This window comes from Diadema setosum, chromosome 18, assembly GCF_964275005.1.
Source record: "Diadema setosum chromosome 18, eeDiaSeto1, whole genome shotgun sequence".
Taxonomy (NCBI): domain Eukaryota; kingdom Metazoa; phylum Echinodermata; class Echinoidea; order Diadematoida; family Diadematidae; genus Diadema; species Diadema setosum.
The window spans coordinates 4,039,180-4,061,900 of NC_092702.1; the positions used below are offsets into that span (position 1 = coordinate 4,039,180).

General features: G+C 38.7%; 1 protein-coding gene across 1 annotated transcript in view; it reads right to left on the minus strand.

Moving 5' to 3' along the window:
• The window catches only part of LOC140241933 (uncharacterized), a 52,668-nt gene extending 31,161 nt beyond the window's left edge, over positions 1-21,507 (minus strand). Inside the window, exons 1-2 of the mRNA XM_072321680.1 lie at positions 21,410-21,507; positions 20,499-20,656 (exon numbers count right to left, since the gene is read on the minus strand). Coding sequence (XP_072177781.1) covers positions 20,499-20,656; positions 21,410-21,507 — 256 coding nt within the window. The remainder of the gene's footprint in view (positions 1-20,498; positions 20,657-21,409) is intronic.
• Between the last annotated feature and the right edge of the window lie 1,214 nt (positions 21,508-22,721).

Consider the following 22,721-nt stretch of genomic DNA (forward strand, 5'->3'; position numbering starts at 1 on the left):
GATTGAAACTGCAACGTCCTCTCCCCAAGTATATATATGTCCAGTATTGTTCATTACTATCGCTGTCTTGATTCAAATTCAAATTCAAACTTTATTTTCACTTTTTTTTTTCAACAGAATGTACAAGAAACAATATGATTGAAACATTTAAAGCAAGTAAGAAAATCTAAAAACAAAAACAAAAAACACTGCAAGACAACCAGTACAATTCTATCATGCTAGCTTTACCACCCACTTGATGGAGAATTGAGATGGAGATTGAAAATAAAGAAAAATAAATCTCAGCAAACATTGAGTTCGTACGTGAGGACAACGTTTAGGTATTCAAATATTGTCTTTTACTATGAAGGTTCGTATGTGTTAGTGTACATGTGTGTGTGTGTGTGTGTGTGTGTGTGTGTGTGTTTGTGTAAACTAGTGTTTGTGTGTATTAAATACGTCGGTCCGTTTTCACTTTTTTGTTACTCAAGACGGATGTAGACGTTATGGGGTAATTATGTTGATTATAAGGTCTGCGAACGAGAAACATTTTGTGCTTGCATTGCTACATGAAGTGTACACGTATTTGGATCTGCCATGCACATGGGGGGGGGGGGGGGAGAAAGATAATAATGAGCGAAAGAGTGAGAGAGAGATAGAGAGGAAAAAAGAAAGATGCAGAGATGGAAAGAGATGGGGAGAGAAAGAGAAAGAGGACATGGTATGACATGATCACGCGTGATGAAGAAAGAAAATAAAAGAAAAATGAGTGTAGAGGGATTTAGAATCAGTTTAAAGCACGCAGTCCTAAGCACTGCTTCAAGCGTGAAAATACCTCGCGGCGATCTCTTGGTAAGGCGGTCCGTTTATTTGTTCTATGAAACAGGCAATACCGCTTATTTTCACAGTGGTTACCATGGCGACGATTTATGACGATACGTATCCCTTTGCAGTATGAAATTACTTTAAGTCCACATTGTTGAGACGGTACAGCTCCCTTAATCGCCAAGCATTGACGTGAAAATCTTTTAATTCAGTTTAGAATGGCAATCCACCATAATGGTAAAATTACAATGTTCACGTGATGATTACGTGATGCTTTGTGGGGTTTTTTTTCAAACGTTGAAAATCATTTTGCTTTGCTTCAAGAGGGAGTATATGAGTCCTAATCTTTTGCCAACGAACTATTACGGGAAATAATAATTACTGATTATGTGCTGTTATCAAAAAAGGTTGGATATAGCTTGATGAGATAGTATGATCTGGTAATCCGGTGAACCGGCAAATGGGTAAAATAAACCAGTCTGGAAGGTGTCTCAATGGTGCTCATAGGGATTAAAGGGGAATTCCGGACCACTTCAAAATTATTCTGATGGGAAAAAAAAATAAAATCTTATATGGACAACAGCTGAAAACTAATAAAAATCGGGCAAAAAATCTATAAAGGAAGTTATGAAATTATGAAGTTTCGCTAATTGTCACACAAGGCTTCTTGAGCAGTCAATATGAATATGCAAAAGAGCAAGTTGATGATGTCATCACCTCACAACTTGCAACATAGTTTGCACACAAAATCTTGAATTTTTCTTTAGTTCCACGCAATTCTGTCCAGTCTCAAATTCTGTAATACCTGACAGTTCATTATTTTCAATCTAAAATACATGTAGTACGTTTTTTCACTTTTGTAGCAGCAAATTTGAATGTTCGTCATTTCTTTTCTATGGAAAACTGTTAGGTGATGACATCATCAGCTTACACAATAGCGTATGCATAGTTATGTTTATCAATCTGTTCGGAAAATGTTCGCAAAAGTTAACGAGACTTCACAATTTTAAACTTCCCTTTGTACAAGTTCAGTTTTTCTTTTCAGAGTGTTCAGACTAACCTTTAACTGGTCCGTAATTCCCTTCTAAGTGGTCGTCCTATATGGAGTTATCGAAAGAGCTTGAGCAGATAGCTCTGAAAGCTCGACATTCTGGACAGGTGGACTGGAAAACGACTCGACCAGACGACAGACAAAGTTGAATACTAATACCAATCTTTGTCTCTAAACGCTGTGCATCGTAAAATCGCTCTATGTTCAGAACAAAATATGTTCAAATAAAGCACTGAAGTTAACAAATATACATAACATTGTTAACATAACATTACAAGAAGATATCTATTTTGTTGTTTATTAAAAGGCAACAGCAAAACAAAATCCCACCAAATATACCAAATATAAGTAGATAGCAGTAAACTCTTCATAAAACTATCAGAAAATGGCTTATGTCTAGGCGCACGTGGGTATGGAAAGTTCATTGAATGCCACTATACATTGTACATAATAAATATATGTATCTACACGATCTATACATACATAATTTGAGTGTGTGCGTGTGTGTGAGTGTGTGTGTGGCCATATAAGAACAAAAATAAGAGTGCATATAGAATGACTATGATAAAAAAGCAAAAAGAGAATGAAAGGAAAGATATTTAGAGGCGAAACAGAAAAACAAGTGAGAGAAATAGATATAGAGATGGATGTTAGAAGGTAGACGATTCATATTTCGTGCTCCGTTAGAAGATGGATAATACTGAGTCGGCTTGCTAATGATTTCTTTAAACTCATTTGACCATATAAATATCGTTGGGCAACGTCAGATTGAGTGTGTATGGCTTGATGGTCCATCTAAGGATAAAACTTGTGAAGCATCATATTATTTCGTGTGGCGTATGTCGCTATGAAAAGGTATATGCGTCTAATGGGTTGGTGTGACGTCCCAGCCTTACAGAGAGAGAGGACAAGTTCTTATTATTCTTTTGTGTTTTTTTTAGGAAATAATGTGTTTCTGCTTTAGTTGCTCTCACATCATCTACCAGTCTTTATCACTTTTTTTTTCTCTCCCTCTCTGATCGCTCTCCCTGATCAATGACTTTCCCTTTCCGGAAGAATCGCGTGGTCAGAGGCTTTCCTGTCCTCGCATCGCGTTTAATTAAAACCAAAATACCTCTAAGGGAGAAATACAAGAGCACACTTGATATTTCTCATCTTTGTAGGGGGGAAAAACTCGAAACTCGTAAAACGCTCGAATAGCTTCTCGTACTTTCGCTTTATCTCGCGAACCAAAATTTGGATTCAACCACACTAGGGGGAAAAGGAGGAGCAATAGAAACTCTTACGAATATCGGGGATAATACGAGAGCAATTATCTTCTCATTAGTCTCGATGTGACTGGGAGTACAATTTCCCGTCGCTATACCGGCTTGCGTGTCGGCAGTGTTATTGTGCGGGAGGGCTGTTTTTGTCGGGTTTAACGGTACGCGGCCGTTCCATACCTCCGCGCGAGAGAAAGGGGCGATTGTCTGGGCGATGAATGCCAGACCTGCGGAACGTGTGGGCCACAATGGTTGGCACGGGGAGTCGGGCAACTGGTGGCGTGTGCGTTCACACAATGCCGTGTAGCGGGTAGCGGGTAGTCTCCTTCCCCAACGAGTCTTTCCCCAAATAATATTGTCTCTCTTATATATTATGTCATTCTGTATCTCAACCGTCTCAGCCCTTCTAATCCTGTATCTCCACTTCCTTACTTCCCTAGTCTGTCTGTTTCTCTCTCTCTTTAAAGACGCTAGTCACATGCTTTCATCTTTATTTCTGGCGTTTAGTCCCACGTATGATGGCTATTCACTGAAAAACTGACGTCGCCTGAAAAGGCATAGTTACGTTCTTAATTGTTATTGCTGCTGACATTCGACCAAAAGTTCAATTCATCCATAATTCGTGATGTCCGCAAACATCAGTACTAGTTGTCCAAAGAATATTCGTCTTTATACAAGGACACGCCATCATAAAAAAGAAACTTTCTGACATCCTAGTTGAGTAGTTCGACATATAACTTTGATGGAAGTCCATGGTAACCATAGTAACCGTGGAGAACGAATTGGAAGGATAACGAAAAAATTATGACAAAGAAGAAATGGCGCCAAGATTAAACTGCTCGGCTCGTTATACTTAGTAGACTCCAAACAACTTAACTTATGGTAGAAACCAGAATTACTTCGTAGCACACATCTTCGTCACGGGTTTCAGTGGGTTCCTATCTTCCTAAGATATGTATGACATTTTAGAAGGGTGTTATTAGATGACGATGGCAGATTTGAGGATGATTGGGTGAGGGTAACCTCATAGAGAGTCACATCACGATGACCTCACGGTGCAACTATTCATACATGTTTCTAAGCGAATTTGTACAGAGGCCATCATGTGGTTTAATCAATGCACAAGCTCTTCTTGTATACTGATCACAGACATGAACATGTTGTTATTCTTTGCTGCTTGTGTATCATTAGATAAAATGCATGTCAGAGTTCACATATAACGATTTTTGCTTGTACATTCTATTGAAAGAAGTTGAAAATAAAGTTTGAATTGAATAATAATGAATAATTAAAGCTGTCACATCGTGTGATTAAAGTTGAGCCCCAATTACGTCATGACAACTGAACGAAACACGTGACCTGTGTTCATCGTGCTGTTGTCGCAGTCCACTCGGCTTCACACGTGTCCATACCTTGGAAGACAACTCAATGCCATTCTCCTCTTTCCTGAGCTGTCTGCACCCATTTTTTATTTTTTATTGATGTCAAAGGACTATAGAAGTGTTTTTCAAGACGTAATTTATCGTACACAATGTCTGTCAATCATGGTGTATTGTATGGATACGTATAGTTTAGAGATTGCATTAATGGAAGCAATTGTGATCCTTTGAACTGTCTTTGCGGGATCAAAGTCATAGTATTCTCACCAGCAAGTGAAGTATTGATTCGTTGTCTCATGACAAAAGCAGGGTTATATATCTTTTCTTCACTTAAAATCTGTTCTGTACGATCGGCGAACAATACGTACAATTCACACACACACACACAAAAAAAAAAAAACACTGTGCAATGCAGCTGTTGTTGTTTTGTATTTACAGAGAGGAAAACCGAATGTCAGCACTGTCACTCTTTGAAGTCTACTGAGTATCTTGCTTGACACCTGAAGGTTACATCAATATTTTGCATTGATTCTCTTCTTGCGGGAACCAGATTCACTATATGCCAATGCTGTAACTTACAACATATCGGAGTCAATGGGGTTATTGGTTTCGCGACTTGTTGCAACTGGTGTATCTGAAAGAATATGTGATATTGGATATAAAATTGGATTGAATTGAAAATTGAATTGAACAGAATGACGACATTGGACAGTTGGAGGCTATGCGTCCGTCCGTACACATATAACATCGTGCCTCCCATCCTCCTTCGTGTTGCTTTTTTCTTTTTCTTTTCTCTTTTTTTTTCATCTAAATAGTACATCATTCTGTCTTTATGCACCAATCGGAGAACTCTCCGCACCCCTGCTCTCAGCCTTTGTATAAGAGAAGAGAAAGAACGAGGAGCCGTACCAAACAATTCCACCGTATGTCTAATCTATATCCTTCGTCAAGCCATCTTCAATTCTCCGTCCTCCCCCCCCCACTTCTCTCTCCCTCTCTGACTCCGCCTCTCTGCTCTTCCTAAGAATTATTTTGTCAGTTACACGCCTGTATGAACCACAAGTCTAGTTTGAAAATCTGTGACTTGATTCAGAAGGCCTTCTTCCCCTCCCCCACCACACCATCCCGTTCGTCTCATTCCCCTGACGTCTATAGATTGGGGTTTTCGTCACAAGCGTGCTCCGCCGGTCCAGTTCAAGCTTCGGACCGCGTTCTCTGAAGCGTGTTAATGCTCTCTTTTATTATCTTCTCCCCATCTCTGCCCCTCTCTCTTTCTCGTTCTTTTGTTTTGATTTCGTCGTCATTCCAATTTTACAGCGTTATGCTTCCTCATTGGTCGCATATTTTCCTAAGCCGGTACGTTTACAGCTCATTTGAAACGGGAAGGGAGTTCTCAAGGGCCCCATTTGAAGAGCGCCCGGTGAGATACTCGTTGATTTTATCGATCCATCAATTCAAAGGTAATGAAGGGGCGCAAAAGTTTTTGGTTCTCGTCATGACAATATTCTGATGAGATCATTTTAGACATCATCTTCGACAAGTGCGACACAGAAAAAACATTGCATTCAATCACGGGACTAGTGCAAATGATTATGTATACCTGAACTCAAAAGGACCTTCACTCTCCACCTTTATCACCAAATATTGATTTCTCTTTCAAGCGAATCAAATACCACACCCATACCGTTTTTCATCGAAAGTATTGGTGGTTGGTGAGGACGGCCCGAGAAACTGGAGTATGCGTACTTCACTGCGTTGCCTTTCAGGTTGCAATTATTTTACACGTGCGACGACGGGGGGAAACACTTATCCTACCGTGAGATGGAAAATCGTTGGGGAAAAAAATGTTTTTTTTCGCCCATTGCCGGAGAAGCCGGCGATGTGAATTTGTGCACATCGTTGCTAAGCGTAGCTGTATATTATGATAAGACACGTCTTGGTAACTATCAGTATGTGGATCTAAGCTCGTGTGCACCAGCTTCTCTAATATCGATTTATTCAATACAGTTATTACAAAAATAACCACTTTTCGGAGTGATTTTGTGGACCAACGTGACAAGTATATTTTATGATCCTTTAATTGTTTCTGTCACCCATCACACGTGACTTTAATCAAGGTCGGGAACAGCAGCTTCTCTCGGGTCTTTATAGATTTTTAAGCTATCAGTCCTATAGACGTGAATTTGTTTTGACCACGAAGATATCAAAACCCAAATTGTGAAGTTTCCCTCGTGTGGAAAATTTTTTTTTTCTTATTATCAGGAAAATTAAGCGTTTCCTATTGGCTGACCTGTACAGTAACATCGCTTGAAGTGTACAAAATACACAATGAGTTTCAACGGATGATTATAACATTATGCCAGTGTTTTCGTGAACAGACAAAACGATATTATATTAGAGAAATGATATTTTAAAATGATAACTTGATGAATTCGTTTAGCAGCTGCTTGGAAAAAAGAGGAGAGAAAAAAAAAATCGACTCGTTCAACCAACAGTAGAAAAAGGTACATTCGTTATTCATTTCAGGCACTTTTTTTTCCATATATGAATCGATTTATATAAAGTCTTAGGAAAAGTAGATAAAACTACTTTATAATTATTTCACACGCAGGATTTCTTTTAAGGAAAGAAATAATTGAGTTGTTCCAGAGAGCATAATTTCTTTATGATCAATAACATCAAATCATCACAACTACACAACACGTCTACTACAGACGGCCGTTCGGTTCGTAGCTTTAATTGGGACAGTGATAAATTTCTGTGAGCAAACACCCATGGCAGGTCACTGAAATTGCTGAACAATTTATTAATACTTTTCCAGATAATAATAGCGAGAATATTAAACAAAAAGCACCCCCTTTTCGCATACAACACCACCTATTAGCCCCAAGAGGTGTGGAAATGTCAGCGAGTGGTGTGCAAACGTTATCTGTTCTGGAAGAAAACAAGGGTGTGAATGTGGTCGTAAATCAAACAAAGACGTGAAAAATATTGACACTTGCTTAATATGAAACCAGCGCAGAACTCGCCTGAAACTCGGTCCGGTAATACAGCTCAAACAGTCACGCCAAAATGTCAGATCAACAAACGTTTCAAACTTATCGTAACACTCGACGTCATTACTTTAACTATGTTTTCTGTGTGTGTGAGTGTGTGTGTGTGTGTGTGTGTGTGTGTGTGTGTGTGTGTGCGTGTGTGTGTGTGTGTGTGTGTTTTAACCTGACTAATTCTCTCCTTCTCTTTTACATTCTCTGTCATCTTTCCTTTCTCCCTCTTCGGGTATTATATTTCCCCTCCCCTCCCCCTCTCTCTCGCTCTCTTGCACCCTTTTTATGCATAATAAGCACCTTGCCTGCATCAGTGCATGAAAACCTCAATATCAATAACACTGACTAAAGCATTGATAATCCTATAATGTACAACATTAGCTCTAAATTATATTTCACTTGTTATGTTCAACAGCTGTCACTTTATTGAAATGATTTAATTGGTCAAACATTATTTCATATACGCGATGACATTATCTAGTAGTCAGAGTACTAGAATACTACACCAAAACATCGAAACTCAATCGCGCGTATACATCAGTTTATGATTTCTGTGAGCAGAGCTTTGACAAAACGTTGTCCTGCGATTCTGAGACACAATCTTCAAACAGACCTGCTGAGTCATCATTTTATTTCAGAATGATCCCTGGAGAAGTGATCTAAACCTCCAGGGGTAGATTTATGACTTAATGCAAGATTTCTTAAATTGCACACAGCTTTAGTATTCAAAATGTAGAAAACAAAACAAAAACAAACACAAACACAGAGAGCGAGTCTTTATATTAATATATTTTTTTTTTCAGACCGGTCATTGAAATCTTGTTAAAGACATGAGCTCTTTATTGTTCTTAATCAATAATACAGATCAGCACTGTTTCTAACAAAATATTTTCGTGGCAAAAACTTGAAAGAGTTGATTGAAAAACAAGGATGTCAACATTAATCATTCTTAAATGGTCGACCAATCGAGAAGACTTTCTCAAACATGATTGTTTGACACTTTCCCCATCGAGTTAGTAATTGTTTACTGTTTACTTATTTATTTGATTGTTTATTTGTTTTTCCAAGCAGTGACATGATCCGGAGATTGTTCAAAGCACAACGTCTTCTCTCCAAGTTTGCTTTTATATACCTATATTTGTCGCCGGTCAGTCTGGAGATTCATATTCAAAATTACGTGCACGTGTTCAGTTTTCTTCCTGTACCGGAGATGAATCACAGATAAATACAAAGTAAGAAAATAATCTTGTCTAGGAATTCAAACAGAGAATGACATGATCTTTCCCCGTCTGCAATTTTCTTCAGTTAAAGCTTCATATTTCATCAGTTCGAGCAAATAAAGCGCATAATTCTCGCAAGACACTGAGATCTTTACGCTGTGTCTTCGTTGGAGGGGAGCGTGGAAGTGATATAATGTCTCACACGAACAGCTTCTTCATCTAAACCATAGCACATGGATTCGTAATAACAGATTTTTTTTTTTCCCCAGGACGCGATATTGAAGTAGTGTGGACCAACAATATTCCATCGGAAATGTCAAATATTTCTGCAAATATTGGCTATATAAAATTATATATAATCTGTCCTTCTGCTTGTCTCTTCTCAAATACGTCTACCTCGATAGCTCCGTTACATCTGATGGTGTTGAAAAAAATAAAACACACACACACACACATACAAACTTTATCTACAGATCTAAAATGCAAATTTGCTGATCAAGAGATGACGTCATGCACATTCTTTTTTCACTCTTTAAAAAACAAATTGAAGGAAAAAACTTCCACCATCATTTAAGACCACTGAGCTCAAAATAATGCATTACATTCTAAAATTTCAGCACCCCACAAAAAAAATACATATTAAAAGTATTTTTATCAACATGAAGTCAGACGAAGTGTGCTTCCCAGTGGAAACGATTATGTTTAACGTTTTAGCACTTTATCTGTTTTCTGTCAAATTCAGTTTCACCTCTCTCGATTTTTTGAATTCGTACGTTATGCGTATTATGCTGTATTATGTGTGTGAATATTTCCAAATATCTCGATATCGCAAACAACAAATTGATGATCAAACGTTCACACAGATATTCAGAGATTTAGAGATTCATTAGAAATACAGCATCATTCTCTTTCAATAGATCATCAGGAGCCCATAAATTGCTCAAAATTTATTCTGTTCGTTTCCTTCAGCGGAAACTCTTTCCCAACTTTGCGACGAATAAAAAACAACAACAACAACAACAAACATCCTCAATAGTGTGTGCACGTTTGCATTTGCTATACACCGCATGCATATATTGATTCTTTATCGGCTGTTTAAGCACGACTTTCGGGTGCCTACGTGTCCGTTGTTTTATCCTTTGTGCATTATAGTAGTCCTTTAAAAAGTAGACGTCCTCATAGTCAAATCATTTCGATGGAAGTTGGTCTAACAATTAAGAAGACTAACCTATTCTAATAACTTCAACTGCCAGATGATGGAGTATGTATACATATATGCCTATAACATCATAACATTTTTGTCTGTATTCTGACAGTATGTGCCGTCTGATAGGCCCTTTGACAACCACAGGCTATTATATGAACATACACAAAAGAAAAGTAGAGAAAACAAAAATCTGATTTCAGTATTCGCTATACATCCCCAGGTGGTTTGAACCAAGATTTTAGGACAACAACAACAACAAAATCCTGATACTTCACTTTCCTCGTCACCTTTATATTATAGCTGTCATGGGACTTTGGTGGTCTCGCAGTTGGAGAGAGCTTCTGAAATTAGGAAGGCTTTTTGACAAAATTTAGGGGAGCTAAGATTGCTATTCACCTTAAAATCCAGCAAAAACAATTAACTCTTGCTGTACCAGAGACTTTGGACAGTGTGTTATACAACCCTATGAATTTTCTGCGTCGATCGGCACTCAACACACACATAGGCCCGAATTCACGAAGGTGGTACAAATTAAAACCATGGTTTAACCCATGGACAATGAGACGCCAAGTGTCGCATGGCCTTTTTCGTTACGAATTCACGCATTTCGTCGATTTCGTCGATGAAAAGCTATGACTGATTTCGTAACGAATGGGCCATGCGACACTTGGCACCACATACAAAACTACGGTCTTTGTCCATGGCTTAAACCATGGTTTCAATATGTTGTACCACCTTCGTGAATTCGGGCCATAGGGTTTAATATACAATTTGTTCGCTGGGTATAGACATGTTGAATGTCAGGTTTTGAATCTGTATTTCGGTGACAGAAACAAAACGAAACGAAAAGGCAGCATTCTGTATAAGATACAAACGTTTAACCTCACACATAACATGATTTATTATCATTATTTTTTTTTTTAATGAGCGTCTGTGCGTGCGCGCGTGTCCGTTTGTGTTGTGTATCTTCCAAAGATATCTTCATAGACCTATACACCATTCAATGCGAAATAAAAGTGTCTCATATCAAGGCTCATTGTAGCTTATAAGGCTTTATTTCAATTCATGCATCTATGTAATCAAGTTGCATCCATTCATGGAATGTTTAATCTTTTTCATCAGAGTTATACAATTTGTTGTATCATTTTCATATTTCCATTGTTACCACATTGATTAGTAGAAATAGATACAAAAGTCATGTACAGAAATAAGTGATTCGTTTGGATATATATTGCCTTTGGCATCTTAATGTTTCATCATTAACTTGGACAGTGAGAAATAAGACACCAAATCTGGTTGGCAAATATATAAATCATACCTGACTATAATGCAGGGTCAAAGCCTGTTAAAAATGAGACCTTCGAACTTCTTCATTTGCCACAAAACACATGACCATGAATTAAAACAGAATATGATTGTTGAATAGTTAAAGCATATATCAAACTCCTTTTTTTTCTTCAAAAAAGAGGGGAAAAAATTTAATCCAGTTTTTAAGGGGGAATACATTAAAACAATATGTGATGCGTGGGACAGTGTATTTTAAGATGGGTTCATATCGATGCGAATTATTTCCGGTTTGTTCTTTCTAGGTTTGAGATCATAGTTGCTTGTTTGTTTGCTGTTGTTGTTGTTGATTTTCGTATCATAAAGTTGGCAGATTCAAATACATGTAAGATATGTTTAACATCGGTAATCATAATAAAAAGAGCTGTATCTCTTTAATCTTTATTGAATAAGAGGCTTCTCAGTCTGCATCGTATTCTCTTTTCTGTACGTGTTCTTTGGTCATCACAAAAACAATTTGTGGTAGTTCTAATTTGTGGTAGGCGAGTCATGGAGAGGAACTATTGCCCAAAATTGTTTCTTTTATTTTTCAGGGAAAAAAAATCGTGGTAGCAACGTCAACATGCATTACCGATGTAAATCAGCACCACTGTGCTACCAAGTGGGAATGGAGTCCAATTTTCCCGCCATAAATCCTTTTTAGGTCCCGCGCGTGCCATCTCTAGATCATTCGCCTATAAAACGCGGACTTTTTTTTTTCCTCCAAAGAAGTATCCCACCTTCCCATCTAATCAGTCTGTCGAAATGAATTTAATTGATGCTAAAGAGACTTAATCTAGAATGACACCACATAAAACATCGACTGACGGGCTCACTGGCAGAGATTTAACGCTATATGATTCCAAGGAGCCAGGTAGTACACCCAACAGATAAGATTATCTGGAAGGGTATATACCAAGCGCGCGTTCTCATTGCTACAATGAATAGGCCGTATAGCGCTCAGCAAGCTTTACATACCACTTTGTCCCTATTGACAAGTTTAGATAACAATTAGCCGACATTTTACTGTCATAATCCCTTGATTTGATTTGCAGGCATTATCTGAATGGAGAAAACATAACCCTCTTAAGTAGGGGTATCCCTCCACTCCTGTTCATCTATATGGACCGGGATCGTATAATAGCTTGGTTTCAAATCGCATGTCCAGACTGCGCTATACTGAGTAGCATACGCCGCGTGTGCGCTTTGCAACAAAAGACGGGTGGTACGGAACAGCCAGTAATGGCCTCACTATTGACACAAACTCTTAAGCCAATTTTCAAACGGCTACGGATGCGGTAATGACTCAAGCCAGTAAACGCATCCAGGACCATCAGCTCGGACGGAATTACAATATTAATTTGCATAATATCACGCACTGCAAATTTTGAATCGTCTGCATGTTGAGGCCCTCCAAAAGGGTTCTGTTTGTAACCCATTTCCTGTGGAAAATAGATTTAGAGCTAGCTACAGGGACAAAAAGAAAAAAGAAAAAAAAAAGAAATGAGAGAGGGTGAGATGAGGTCACAAATTGGGGTTAAAAGCCCTGAAATGAATGGAAAGCTGCTTGACAGATGATGAAAACTAAATTCTGCACATTAGAAGTAACCCAGATTTAGCAAACATATAATTAATGAGCCAACAAGTAATCGAGTACGTGGGTATACGACTACACTGTCCACGTACACATGCATGCAGTTGGACACAATGAACACTTGTGCGTGATGTAATAAAGGGATATATAGTTGTACAGATTTATGTATTATGGCCCGAATTCTCAAAGCTGGAATAACTATCCCGTGGAATAGTTATTCCGGGGAATAAGTTATTCCACCTTTGAGAATAGATTCCGGGGAATAAATCGCGTCATTTTACGTCACGAGGGCCTGATTTGCATAAGAGGCGTAATAAATCGGCGGAATAAGCGGTGTAATAAAGTTATTCCACGTTTGAGAATTCGGGCCTATGTGTATACGTATAACAAACATATACATAATGATTATATTATGTTGTTCAATATTATGACAAGAATAATATGTACGTCCTAAGGCATGTAATGAGGTAATAAATGAATCCATTACCCTCATTACCTGCTAAAAGTCTCCCTTACAAAATGTGACGGCCTCTTCAAGGTGGAACATAAAAAAAGTGAAAATTCAGCAATTCACTGCGTTTTCTAAATGATACATTAGCATCACTTGATTGTCCTTAGAAAATGTTATTCTACCGAAATCGGTGTTATCGTAATTCTGATTGTACATTGCATTCTTGAAAAAAAAAGTTGTAGAAATAAATTGAAATTAAAATAAAAAGTGGGTACTCTGATCTTATTTAAAGAAACCAACTACTCGTATTCTTGGACATCGAAGGACTATCGTGACCACAAAAGTATAAAAAGCCTTAAAGTGATCATCTACAGTATATAGCTGTACGCATATAATCATAATGTAAGAGCTTGGACTATCCTTGTTTTGTTGTGTAATACAATGGTCTTGTATATTACATTATATAATATGATTATTATAGTGCTCTTAATTGCACGGTAAGTAGGTAAACAAGCTCATTTTAAGGCTCTGTATAAGTGTATGAGCACGACATGTCGTGTTTATAATGTGTTGGAGTTAATATATAGCAAGGTTGATATCAATTGTCATTCAGTCTAGTTCAATTCAGCTTGAATGTAATTCACTGCAATTGAACTGAACAGTTTGCTTTCTGACAGAACGTCAACTGGAAAATATCGATCCCAAGTGTACTACAAATACTGTATCTTAAGTTAATGTAATGCAAGTATTTATACAGAATCACTGCGTTACAACACTGTGAAGCAGGACTCTCAAACAAAGACTCGGTTTACTTTTAAAAAGTATGATAGTTTCTGGTATTCTAATTGAGATGCAATGACTTCAAGATGAAGCTGTTCCCCGGGGGCGTAGTGTTGACTTTAGAACAGAAAAATGAAAAACAACAGCAAGAATTTCATTTCCATGCGATCATCACTCCTTAATTACAGGCATTTAAAGGCTTTATTAGAGTGATGATACAGCTCACTCAAGGCCAAACTTATAATCAGAAATATATCTACAACGACTGAGTTTAGATTCCATCAGCGCTGAACAAGTCGAAAATTAAATGACAATGTCATCCGTGTAAACGGAATCTAAATAGTCCGAACATTAAACAACACTTAAAGGGATTGTATAGTTTTGGTTGAGACCTAATTTCAGGTTTCTAACATTTTTTGGTGAGATAATGAGAAACCTCTTATGAAATATGTAAGAGCATGTAATTCTATGAGGAATTCAACGTTTATTTGATGAAAATTGGTTTTGAAATGGCTGAGATATCCAAAGAAGAGCAATTCCAATAATGTGTGGGACCCACACGTTATTACGATTGCTTTGTTTTTTACTTTGTTTTTGAATGTTTCAGTCGTTCCAAACCCGGTTTCCATCAAATAAACTTTGAATTCCTCTTAAAATGGCATGCTCTGTACTATATCATAAGTGTTTTCTTGGTATCTCGCAAAAATTTAAAAGCCAAATTTTCATCTCCACCAATACTGTATCATCCCTTTAATATATCAATGACATTTTCTCCCGGCTTTCTCCCCATATTACGACTCTCCGCTCTGCACAGATAGAGATGAACAATAATAGGAAAAAAAAAACAGCTTGTATTGTTGTAAAGAGATTCAATTGCCATTACATCAACACGTATACTGACACCATTTGAAAACACTGTACGAAGCAGAGATGTCGTCAGTTTTGATTTCCGATTGTGAGCTACAATAGAAACGTCACATTCGTCCAGCCATTGTTACGTCAGTGTTATATTCTGTATGACCAGCATTGTTTGACAAGAGGTTTGAATGTCGAAAAGACATAATTATGTAAACAAAGAGAAAACAAGAAAAGTGAACATGAGAAGAGAGGAAAAGAGGGGAGAGCAAGGCATCAGAATATAATGAAAAATACAGAATAAAAGATAATGAAAGATGGATTAAAAGATAGATAGAGAGACAGCAGAGATAGATAGATAGATAGACAGATATATAGATAGATAGACAGATAAATAGTAGGATAGACAGAAAGGCAGAATAGGGATAGGCAGATAGATAGACAGAGAAAGAGAGAAAGAGACAGAGAGAGAGAGAGAGAGAGAGAGAGAGAGAGTTGGTTTGCAATGTTGAAAGCTAATCGAAATGTACTCTGATTTTTTTTTTTTTCATACGAAGGGATAAATTGCATACCGCAACACAGAAGGCATGATAATCATTCATAACATATTCGTCAAATCGGCAATCGTGTGATTTCATACGAGATCGCATCGCTTTCGACGACGATATAGCAAAGACAGAATTACGGGGCACTGGAAGAGAGAGAGAGAAATACATATTACAGGACGGGAGTTTGTATATAGATACTGGGAGGGGATAGCCAATAGGGGGAAAGACGGCTGAGTTTAACGCTTTACTTCGGAACAAAATTGCCGAAGGGTAAAGAACATGTCACTTTTAACTCGTCACTTCCACTCAGCCGATTTCGATCTTTTTTGTACAGCTTCAGTTTATGATGCTAATCTCTGCATTATGATTCCTCGGTGATTTTTTTTTCCTTCATAACAAGCCCACGGAGTAGGCATAAAAAAATGCTCCCTTTCCCATACTCGGTGTCTTCTGGCGATTAGCGGATTCTTGCCGCTGCATCGCATTGAGTACGCCCATGATTACCGGCCAAGTCGCGCGTAACGCTTCGGCTCACTTTTTTTTCTCATCCCGTTTTCCTTAAAAAAAGAAAAGAAAAACCCAACCCTTTCCATCCCTCCCCACATTCTGCTGGCGTCATCAGTCCACGATATAGCCCTCGTCCTTTCGGACCTCAGTTGTCTACCACTTTGCGATGCCCGAGACTTCAGGAAATCTGACATGTTGCTTGCGTTCATTTCTAGAATAATCAGAGAAGGCTCGTGGTCTAAATCAATTAGCTGTTAAACGTGAACCCTACGCAATAATTCTACCAGAATTCTCGGTGGCTTCCCCTTAGCTCGACAATTCCTCTTTCATTAATTTCCTGGGCATATTTGTCTAATGGACGTTAAACGTTCCGAGGGGGGAAAAGGGGGAACAAAGAGAACAAATGGCAGAATTGTAATCACCTTATAATAGTTACAGGAACGTAAGAATTGGTCCCACGCGCTTCAATTAAAAGTCAGAGCACGGCGAGCGTGGGTGGATCCCAGAATGAAGGAAGACGGTACACATCAAACCATACGGTAAATACGAAACCTATACCAGGCTAATTTCTTCTCGAAAGAAGTAAATTGGGTCGATTCTCTTTGATTCATCAAGGAATTTTGATTAATCCTGATAGAGGGCATGGTGGTCATTAGCTTCTTCGTATTGCAGTTGAAAACGTCATTATAGCGGTGTAACCAGTTCTAAATATGTGCTATGCCATGTGAATTCATCAAAAAGTATTCATGTTACGATATCGATTTGAAAATCAAAACTAAATTTCAAAGTCTTCGATTCAATTCAATTCAAACTTATTTTCATTTTGCGACAAAAACATAACATACATTTCTTTTGTGACAAAGACTTACTTAAAGTCTTACTGAAACACCAAATCTGATAGCCACAAAGATTGCACATTATCTTTATCAATGGCACTACAGTCAAGTATTCCTCCTCATTACAAGGTGACATGATTGTCACTCCGAAGTCTATACTTTTTTCAAGACGTTTAGAATGCAGACGAATCCGATTATTACGTTACTGGTAATCTTATACAGCTTCCATAGGAAATGAGAGTATCTCACTTTTTTATCATTCTATTGGCTAAAAGTCATGTAATTACCACCATCATCTTTACTGCTGCCACTGCTTGTAACTTTTCCAACTAACATATTTCCCAGTGATATTACAGCAACGACATCACCAACTATATAAGTATAAACACCATAATACTCTCACCACTACTACAACCGCTCTGACTGGTGCATATACTTTTATTCTAACTTCTACTGTTTATTACATACTGTTATTTCTATTCTACAATATTAGATTTATGACTTAGATTTCAACTTGATTGCACTGTGACAAAACATCGAATAAAAGTGTTGTAAGACAATTAATGTTCGCTCTGAAAACACAAGATCATAACGGCGAGGATGATTAAGTCGACTCCCAGGACATCTTCAGCTTCATTGAGAAAGACGAAGGAATCATAATCTTTAATAGGACAGTTCAATAATAGAGACCGCCAAAGATGATCAGTACAGCGCTTAGAAAATAAGCTCTCATTTGTCCGCGGCGATTAGTCCATGACAACCCGCGTTTGCTCGAGCTCAAGTTGACGGGAGAGTTGCGGCGCGAGAGCAAAGCGGTTGTCTGTCCCGATTTGCGCCCGTCGCTCGCAGCTCGTTTGGCTTTTTCGGCGAACGGGGGAGGAACACCAACCTTGACTTTCTGCGTGGCCGGATGGTGACAAATCACGCACGAAATTTGATTTTGATGAAAAAATGTGGCCGCGGAAAAACCCTCATGCTCATTATTATCATCATTGTCGTGCAATAACAGAGAAAATAATCAGGCTACATTCCTAGTCGACAGTAATTAAAGGGTAAATACTATGTGATTTCGTTGCTGTGCGATAAACAAGACTACACAAGAAAGCGAAAATTGGCGAAACTCAACCTGCTTAATAAAAAAACTGTATCAGTGTTGAATGCAACAGATAGACTGTTTTATAAGATAAATATAGACGGGCGGCAGGTTGAATTTGTGGAAAATGTTCGACTTATTTGTCATTTGTATTCATAAACTCGGCTTTATTGCCTCCATTTCAAATGAGTGGGTATATCTGGTGTACTCGAATTTGGGCTACATGGTTTGATATCATATTGATATATTTTCCTCGGTGTCATCTGATTGAAAATGATTTATGTGGGGCGATGGAAGTGTGCTGCGCGTGCAACGACCCAGAGCTGGGAAAAATCATGACGAAGATTTAATCAATTAGGCTCCAATATTTGCTGGCGATATGGCCGATGGCCCCTGGGCGAAAATGACTTGTCTTCTCGGCAATTGCGCGGGATTATGACAAAATGTTTTGATTCGACAAATTGAGGGTGCACCGATAAACGAGATATGATTCGGAGACCAATAACAACTTGCAAACACCGGGGTTGCAAAAGTATAGAATAAGAACTGAACGCCGTGCATGCTTCTCATCGAATTATCCAGATTTGATGAACTGCATGTACCATTTTTTTTTAGTCAGGAAAAAAAAAAATCCCCGACAGTGAAATATGCCATGTTCTTCAATTCAAGGCAGTATTTTGATTCCATTCTTATTTCTAATCACGACATCTTTTTATATCCTTGCTTGATGCATTCCCGTGAATCACAGTGAGCGGATGTAAGGATGTTTGTCATTTTCGTCAAATGTTTCTGTCGACAAGCAGAAAAGCAGTGCTGTGCAAATCCACCCAAAGCTCATGAATTGTGATGAAATGAAATATTTACCGAAAAAAAAATGATTTTTATTACACCATTGATAACGAAGACAAAGAGACGGACTCGGAAATTATGTCAACAGTTTGCATTCGAATAGAGTAATTAATCATTACTTCTCTGGCTGAGCAAATAGTAGAGGCAAATTCCGTCGTAAAACTAATGTCGTCTTTCCTGAAAAAAAAAACCCGACAGAAACCTACATTTGCAAGTTTTGATTCAAGCAGTACGGGCAGTGGATGTGGAGGCTATACAAACTACTTGAGACTCGAGCACCCAGTTTCCTCTTTTGGCACAAAAACATTCTAAGCGACATCAATCTCCATCAAATTCGGCAAATACTATGGGTGTAATTACAAATCAATCAGAAATCGACGTTTCACGGTAAACAAAAATCTTTTTCTCTCTCTGTCGATCTCGCTCTGTCTGTCTCTCTGTCTCTGTGTAATAAAGAAAAGTACTAAAAATGTGTTTAATAACTTAAAAGTCTGCCTCTTTTTCTGTTGTTTTTTTATTGGAGGCGGAGGACAGAGACTTCGTCAAAATGTGTTCTTGCTAATATCTTCTTCCCCTGTTTTTTTTATTTTTTATTTTTGTGATATTATAATTTGCAATGTTAGACGAATCTGCTATCTTACGCTCGATATCTACTACATGGGTATTGTTCCGCGCGTCTGAATTTTTATAAAACTAAAAAAAAAAGACCAAAGACAGGTATAAGGGATTAAACCTCTGCAGAAATTGGAATGTACGGTCGTCTGTTTGTGGCAAATGAATAAAGCAGTCAATGTCTTTCGAGAGATCGAAACAACACTGCCTATAAGCTGTTGAGAGCAGCATTTAAAACGGCTGGGAAAAGGTTTGTTATAGCCACATACTTTTATTGTCATAACCATCCTAAATGTTTATGATGTACTGAAGAAAATACTGAAGCCCATTGTTTAAATCAAACTTCATTCAGATGGCCATAAATCGTTCCTTTTGATAAGACAGAAAATTAAGTATCCAAACTGCGACATAATGATAACTGACAAAGATGTAAAGTTATTCGCTGTCATTTAGGTTCTAGAAAAGGTGTTAACCGTTTCTGTGTCAATGACTCAAATGTGTAAAAAAACCACACACAAACTGACAGGTAGGGAATAAAATGTGACACTTAGAGGGTTAAGCAATGCAGTCCACAGACAATGTTACATTCTGACTGCTGTTGATAAATGTCCTAAACTGATCAAAATATAACATTTACTTGATCATAGTACGAACTAAGAAGTGATGGATCTTCTAATTCTTCGAAAGAAAAGTAAGTTTATGAAAAAGACATTTTTCAAATATGGACCCGTGTATATGTATATATATATATATATATATATATATATATATATATATTTATACATATATAAACAATGTCAATATAACATGCTAATCACATTTATAACAGCAGGAAAAACAAAGTGCCTACCAGCAATGTCTTTGTTTGAATATGAAATACATATTTGAATGCATGAACACAATAAGAAGCAATAAAAAAAAAATCCACCCAAACTAATGCGTATGAAAATTATGACAGTGATATGTATGATTTTTTTAATCTATCCTCACACATGTCTTTCTCAAGAATGGTAATGTGCAAAGCAATGATAATTAGATCAAAACGAAACAAAAAGAACGTGTCAATGATGACAATATTACCTGCAATAAAACTTTTAATCCTGAAGAATGAAATGGCCAATCTGAAGACGGTTTGACTGTCAAGTTTCCTGTGTAGCGTGGCCTTGTCCACGGGCAGGAGGTTCTCCAGCGCTTTGATTTGTTCCCGAAGTTTGTCCCGGTACCGTTTCGACTTGAAACTGTCGGCATGGAGAACCATGATGAAGGGTTTTGGTCAAGTAGGCAGCGACACGATCCCAGCAGAAACACAGCCGACACGCCCGGGGAGGTTACGGGGTGACGAGCACGCAGGTGATGGACGTGTGACAAGTTGAAGGCAGTGGTACGCCCCGGAGGGAGACGGAGAGTTCGAGAGAAGGGAAAAAATAAGAGGGTGAGGAAGAAGTATGAAAGAATGTGTAAAAATACGCAAGAGCGTAGAGCAAATGAGAAAAACGAACTTGTTGATCGTCGACAATTAATTCACGAGGGGGGAAGTGGGCAAGTTTGGGGCTCGTGGAGCGGTGAGTTGTGATTAAGAACTAAAAGGGTTCGTGTGAGTCGGTAGTCGGAGTGGTGTGTGCCCGATTTTGGAGTTAAGACTTCTGCGTCAGGGGGTAGCGTGTGGGTGTGTGTACCGAACCAACTTTAGGTCGCATTCCTGGGAACACGAACCGGGACGCCGCACAGTGGACAAGTCACCTCGCGCGAGCTTCATTAGGTATTCAAGAGCGGGTGCAGATCGGCAAACCTCTCCCCTTGCCGAAAAAAAAAAAAAGCGACACTTAAGCACACAGGCAGGAGAGGAAAAAAATACCGGAAATGTTGAAACACGTTTCTGGAGTAAACGTGCGTTACCATGTCAATGATTGCAAGCTTAGAAAAAACAAAACGGGTGTTAATCATCCTACATCTACTCGCTGCCAATGGCTTTGGCAGCAGATCCAGCTTACCTCGGGTCCACTTTCGATGATGTTGCTGCTCGGGATGAGTTGGACGCGTGTCGCCTCTGAGATGCCCTGGAAAAGGGGAGACTGGGATCCATACCCATGCAGTGTAACACATCGAAATCACTTTGTTGTGTCAACATCTCTGAAAAACTCAGTCCCGCGCAATGCTCTCTGGCAATGCTCTCTGAGCATGTAGTTAGCAATAAATCCCGCCTAGAAGTAGATATTCCGCTTGTCCCTTCCACACTAGCCTGGGCATAAAACAAAAATGGCTATGCTGATCTTACAACCTCATGACTAGGATACTCTGGAGTGTCGCCCTAGCGCTCTTTTGTTAATGGCGGATTCCCCACGCTGCACTGATTAGATGTCAGAAAATTTGTGGCGATTTAAAGTCCGCGCGCCACGACCCTCTACGTGGCGCTTTTAATTAAGCCTCCGCTTTCTCCCTGAGAGAAAAAAAGCATCCCTACCTCAAGCAACTAGTGTCGTGATTTTTCATTGACGCCGAGAGAGCGAGCGGCACGGTCTCGTCTGGTGACTATAGCTGGAGCTACGGGTATGACAAGGTGACGTTCTAACCTCGTCGCATTGACACGTGACAAGATAGCGCGAAGCAGACGACGAGCAGACGACACAACCGAGGGTTGAAAAAAAAAATCCCATCAGGCCACGGCTCACTCCCCAAGTAGCTTTCCCCCTTCCCTCTTTCGCCACTTTTTTTTTTTTTTTTGTTGATGTTGTCACTTGTTTCGTCACAATGAAAGATGATGGCTGGACTCGACTTTGCACCCGGAGGAGAGAAGGATGAAGACGAAGAAGGAGAATGAAATCATCCACTTTGAAGGGATGCTCTATTGGTGTCAGGTGTCGAGAGTGGTGTTGTACTCACGCATCCGTGATTTCTCCATCTTAAAGGAGATGGGGGCCTTTGTAAAACTATGTTACCTTCACATATCAATTGCGTTAAGATGACGGGACGACACTTCCTATTACGATAGATTGCAAGAAATGTCAACTCATAGTTAATTTCTTCGTTACCATGGGTTATCATGAGTCTCATTGGTATATTCCGGCAGATGAAAAGATAATGCTTAATCAGATTCGTAGGAATCCTGGGAAGCATTTCTGACCAGATTGTATGGACAGATGATCGAGTGATTGGTACAGAAATTTCTACGTCACCTTAAATCTAAGTTTTCTTTTTTCTATAGTAAGTAGGGTTTCCACCCTCTTCATACGAACAGATTGCATGAAGCACTTATGCCATTTTACTTATCTATCATGCATTGCGCACTGCTTGCTTTTTTTTTTT